Source organism: Pyxicephalus adspersus, chromosome 8 (assembly GCF_032062135.1).
Source record: "Pyxicephalus adspersus chromosome 8, UCB_Pads_2.0, whole genome shotgun sequence".
Taxonomy (NCBI): domain Eukaryota; kingdom Metazoa; phylum Chordata; class Amphibia; order Anura; family Pyxicephalidae; genus Pyxicephalus; species Pyxicephalus adspersus.
In genome coordinates this window covers 23,160,655-23,166,654 of record NC_092865.1, presented here as the reverse complement: position 1 = coordinate 23,166,654, position 6,000 = coordinate 23,160,655, and the positions used below count along the sequence as shown (strand labels likewise).

General features: G+C 45.1%; 1 protein-coding gene across 1 annotated transcript in view; it reads left to right on the top strand.

Moving 5' to 3' along the window:
• The first annotated feature begins 4,497 nt into the window (after positions 1-4,497).
• LAMC1 (laminin subunit gamma 1) overlaps positions 4,498-6,000 on the top strand; it is an 84,696-nt gene continuing 83,193 nt past the window's right edge. The window contains exon 1 of the mRNA XM_072419776.1: positions 4,498-5,127. Coding sequence (XP_072275877.1) covers positions 4,752-5,127 — 376 coding nt within the window. The 5' untranslated portion in view covers positions 4,498-4,751. The remainder of the gene's footprint in view (positions 5,128-6,000) is intronic.

Genomic DNA, 6,000 nt, shown 5'->3' with positions numbered 1-6,000 from the left:
CAAATGACTTATACGAAATCCATTCCAGGTTTGCTGAATTACCCAGCTTCACCGATGAAAGTGTATGTTCTGCAGCCTTGGGGAGCTTCAATAAATCAAACCCAGTGTGTCATTGTAGCTACCCAATGGAAGATAGTTATTAATACTTCTGGTCCCTCAGTGCTCATAAAGAACTAAAGTTATTCTCCTGCTTGTATATTTGATCCCTTTAGATATTCAAAAAACTTGAGACAAAACCCGGTAGTTCAATTATTCTCGGCACATGCAAAGGAAACTGGGATTTCCAGGTTTCACATGGGCAGCTCAGCAAAATCTGATAGCTGGGTGGTGATCAGGCAGGTAAGAAGAGTTATTGCAGAACATTGCCTGACCACTATTTGTTCAAAGTGTGTTGAAAATTTAGTAGAGGGATATTTTAGTCTGGTAACTTCCAATGGGGACACATATTCCAGTGACAACTGTCTTAGGTTATGTTCAGACTGGTGATGAGGTTGCAGTGTTGTTACTGCCTTCTGCACCCCTGAACACCCTTGGGTGATACAGCGCTGTACCTGTGACCGCCTATAGAGAATGAATGGGTGTGGATATGAGTGTTTCAGGGCTGCTGCCCACTGTAAAATGTTTAAACGTTTAAGAAGCAGGTCATTGGTGCAGGTGGCAAAGCTGCCGAAAGAAGCACATTCATCACAGTTCTCACTGTTATAATGAACATAACCTTATGCTAAACAATCAAACATTTTAGTCATTGGTAATGCAACACATTCAATATATTCTTTAGGCAGAACTAGACTGTTCATTTTCCAGTGAGCCCAGTCTGTCATTTACAAGCACCAATAGGGGGCGCTCACCACACAGTCCAGGGATACACAGCAATGTTTTTATTTAGTAATTAGTGAGACAAGGCTATGATGAAAAAAAGTTTTTTTTTATTATCATGTGTCACTGCTGGAGATTTCCCTTTAAGCAGAACCATACTAAAAATAAAACATTTTTAGTATGGTTCGGCTTAAAGGGAAATCTCCAGGGACCAGGCAGGTCCTTTATTGCAGAAGGGACCCAGATGTGTCTCTTGCATTAAAATAGCCTTACCTGCCATGTCAAAAAAAATTTTATACACTCACCTGCCCCCGTTTCATCAGAGGCATTGGTTTTTCCTCTCGTCCTAGTTGCAATCTTACTATCTTAATTGGCTGGGCTGGGATGATGTAACTCCTCAGATGAGTTCATTCAGTTTTGGCAGCACCAGGAAAACCTGGCACAACCCGATATCACAGCTTTTTCCCAATAGAAGACAGTGATCAGACAGGTAAGTGTATTTTATGGCAGAATGGCCACTTCTGCAATAATGAACTTGCCTGATAGCAGATTTTTTTTTTGCAGAACTATACAGTAGTTCCGCTTTAAAACAAAATATAATATATAATAAAATATATACATTGAATATTACAGTGTTCTCCCCAGAATTTAAGTGAACGGGCCAATAGGTGACAAATTTAGTGTTCCCGGTTGTTTTTGCCATTTGAATACAGTAACCCCTATAATTCTGTCAGCTTTCTACCGCTCCCCAATACTTTGTTCCAACTTTTTAATGCCCACCACCTGGTATGTCACATTTTTTCATCTTCTCTGCCCAACTGTCCATTCTCCTGTATGATGACCCAACTTATCTGTAACCACTGAAAAATAGCAGGGTGTTTACTGAAATGTGCCCAGCTAAAATGGGCTGGGGAGAATTCTGTATTATATATAATTATATAATATAATGTTTAAGTTGTGTGATTCATAAGGCCAGGTTTCCAATCAGATTCCCTGTGAACTGTTTATCTTATGGTTATCCTTTTCTTTATATCAGCTTTTCAAATAACAAATAGAATCATTGAGATCAGTGTTTCTCAAGCAGGGTTCCTCCAGAGGTTGCTAGTGGTTCCTTGAACAATTTGTGCCTCCTGGGTCAGTATAACTGCCACCAATGATGTTTTTGGATATCCATAAGGGTGACATTCTTCCCACTGACCAGCACACTAATGTACTGTGAGCTGTGGATATAATAATTATAGCAGGGGTTCCCTAAGACCTAAAAGATACTTGAAAGTGTTCCCCCATGTTAAAACGTTTGAAAAAGACTGGTATAGAGGCTGAATGAAGGTTTAGAGCAAAATAACCAATATTTTTATATAAAGCGTACCTAAACTCAGAGTTTTCACTTTACATAAAAGGGTAGGCAATCCTTTTAAGGTAAAAATTTTGTTTGTGATTTTTTTTTTAATTCAACCTTTTTTAAAAAAAAAAAAAAAAGAAAAAAGGGTGCAGCACTGTCCCCTTAATTCTCGATAACCTAGGTGATTAAAAATGAATGGCTAGGGCCTCCCGGGATACCTAAGTCACACATCCCGGGAGGCTCTTGGGTGCTCCTTCTGCACATGCCTGAGCATCTCGGGCATACACAGAAGGAGCCCTTTTATCAATAGGGAAAAAAATTGCTGATCTTGCAAGTTTTTTCCCCAATCTACTTCTGCGCAATGCAAGATCAGGTGACGTAGGAAGAAGAACACAGAAGAAGAAAGGAGAAGATGGCGGCCCCTGGCACTCCCTCTGCGTTGAGCCAAAGACAGATACCGGGACCACGCGGGACCCGCTGGAAGAAACCTCTTGATGGATAGACTGATCTAAGGTAAGTGTGATTTTATTGTTTTGGGTTTACTTCCACTTTAGGTAATACATGTTATAGAGATGTGCGGGGCTGCCATCAGAAGGGAAAAAGGGTATATCTGCATTGGGCCGTGATCGAAAGAACTTGACTTTTGCAATGATTATCGTTGGAAAACGAATGATTAACGACCGCTCAACGATTATTCACGATTATTTTGAGCAATCGTATAGTACACGATTCTGTACATGCTGTAACGATATGATCGTTCAAATATAATCCACCAATAATGTACACAGACTAGATACGATCGTTTGAGCGATGCAGGAAGTGATGCGTACCGGAGAAAGTGTACCGCAGAGCCATCCACGATTACTGAACGACCGTACACAATAGATAGCGAAGGATTATCGCCCAATCAGATCCGCCGGGACGGTCGTTCGTTTCCAGCGAAATTCCTCATTCATCAGCATGATTGGCCAGTCGTTCACTTTTTTTGTTAACTATTATCGGACGATCGGTCGCTTCCAACAATAGTTATTGCACTTGTGTACGTAGCCTTAGACATAGGGCGGTTGGGGGGGGAGTATTTCTGATGGCGGCTCTGGGGGTTTTGTATATCCATCCAAAGGAGGAACAAATGAAAAAGAGGGACAATCCCTTTGAATCAGATTTGATTGGTAAACCAATTCATGTTCTTTTAAATACTTAATTTCCTCTATAGTGGATTGTCCAAATAACAAAATAAAAAGTTAGTATGAAACGTTCACACTAGTAAAAGACTTAAGGCAAATTCACTCAGCGCCAGTAGAGGAAGGATGAGATTACAAAAGAGGGACATTCCCTTTAAAGGGGAACTAAATTCAAAAGTCCCGCAAAACAAAAAAAATACACCTTCAATCCTGCAGCACAGTTGATCGGTCCAGAGGTGTCTTCCATTGGGTCCCTTGTTGGCCTCAGCATCTGAACTGGCGCATTGGGTGCCGCCATTCTGACCTCCTCTTGCAGGTTTATCTACCTATGTCACCCAACCCAGGTGCGAGATCCAGTGACGTAGGTTGTAAAAAAAACTTGCCAATCTCACTGGGCATGCGTGAGATCGGCAATTCTTTTCGTAAAAAGGCTCCTCAAGCATGCCCGAAATGCTCATGCACTCATAGAAGGAGCACCCAGGAGCCTTCCGGGATGCGTGACGTAGGTATCCCAGGAGGCTTTGCACTCCCTTCATTCCCATTAAAAAAGGGCTGTTGCAGTTAAAGAAAAACAAAAAAAAAAAACCAACAGAATTTTATACTTTACATAAAAGGGTCTAGGTACGCTTTAATTTCCTATTTCCAACATAACAAAATAAAAAGGCTGTATGAAAAGTTCACACTAGTGGAACACTTTAGGTAGGCAGATTCACACAGAGATCAGGTAGGCAGATTTACAACACCAGTTGGCAGATTCACACAGGGATCAGGTAGGCAGATTCACACAGGGATCAGGTAGGCAGATTCATACACAGACCAGGTAGACAGATTCACACAGAGACAGGTGGACAGATTCATACACAGATCAGGTAGACAGATTCACACAGAGACAGGTAGACAGATTCACACTCAGATCAGGTAGGCAGATTCACACTCAGATCAGGTAGGCAGATTCACACAGAGATCAGGTAGGCAGATTCACTCAGAGATCAGAGTACCAGTAGAGGAGGTTACAAGGGACAGACAGGAGCCGAACCATATATGGAAGTCAGCCCCCTGCCCTCCTGTCCCAGCGAAGATCGGCGGAAAGAGCCGAAGTGGCTGCAGGTCCCCGGGATCCCAGATTGCTTTGCGTTCCCAGAATCCCCACCCCGTGTCCTCGGCCGGCCCCTCTATCCTGCCCCATAGAGAAGTTCGCAGCACACTGTAGCCCCCCACCCAGAGCCAGGTCCCGGGAAGTCCGGGAGTCATCTCTATCCCAGGAACCGCACGGAGCGCAAAGTTTCCGCAGAACTTGTGAAGTGTCAGAGCCGCAGCCCCGAGCCCTATGAGAGCCGGCTCCCCGGACTGGCACCGAGCTTGTCACCCAACCCCCTGCAGGTGTGACCCCCCTATCCTTGTACCGGGAGCCCATGGTGCGGAGGATGCGGCCTCCCGTGCTGATCGCCGTGTTGCTGTTGCTGGATGCAGCCCGGGCAGCGATGGATGAATGCTCGGAGGGCGGCCGGCCGCAGCGCTGTATGCCGGAGTTTGTCAATGCGGCGTTCAATGTGACTGTAGTGGCCACCAATACGTGCGGCTCCCCCCCGGAGGAATACTGCGTGCAGACCGGAGTCACCGGGGTCACCAAGTCATGTCACCTGTGTGACAGCAACCAGCCCCACCTGACGCACGGCGCCCAATTCCTCACCGACTACAACAACCAGGCTGATACCACCTGGTGGCAGAGCCAGAGCATGCTGGCAGGGATCCAGTACCCGCACTCCATCAACCTGACCCTGCACCTAGGTGAGTCCCATGCCACCAGATCCCACCAGATCACTGATCAACTATTTGTCACATTCTTCTCCGCCATGCAGGGATTTGTGGCTTTAGTCCTATTAGAGGGGTTCCATAAATCCTAAAGTGATTTCTATGCTTCCCCTATGTGGAGAAACCTTGCACAAGGTAGTAGATTCTGATTCTTCACAAGGTGACTTTACCTGGCAAAAATACATGTGCTGTTTTTGTTTTGTTTTTTCAATCGTAGTTATTTTCAGTGCTTTGCAGAGTTTGTCAGCGGCGATCAGTTTGCGTTGACCTCTATGAAGTGATCCCGCGGTGTATAGCGGTTCTGAATTGCTCACTGCTGCCCCATTCATTTTCTATGGGGTCACTGTGGGTAGCCTCCCATGCAGATCACTGCCATGAAATGGTAACCGCGCTGCAACCTCACCGTTACCTTTGGTTTGGCCTTCAATCACTGGATTTATGTTTGGGCCCCTCAGCCTGATGGTGCAGGATTTGTTTATCCTGTAGCACCAACAAATCATTTCTGGGGGTGATAGCAATCAAACAATAATATTTGAATCGCTGCTACCGAGTTCCCTGGCTGGTATGCAGCTGACTCCCCAATACATGATTGGGGTTTTTGGTTCCTCTGCAAAATACATTTAAAGTTTAGGGTTTTGTTCAGGTTGGCAGTGTGGTGACGGCGCCCTTATGGCCCTGAACCACTTCCCCTGCTGGGACCCATAGAGAATGAATGTGGGGGCTGGGAGTGGTTCATTGCTCCTATCCACTGCAAAGTATTCAATGGCACCTAAAACATCAACACAGGGGTGTGGGCAGCCAAATGACTGGTTAGGTGCCAGCTGCATGGGGGCATCTGTTCCTGTGCCG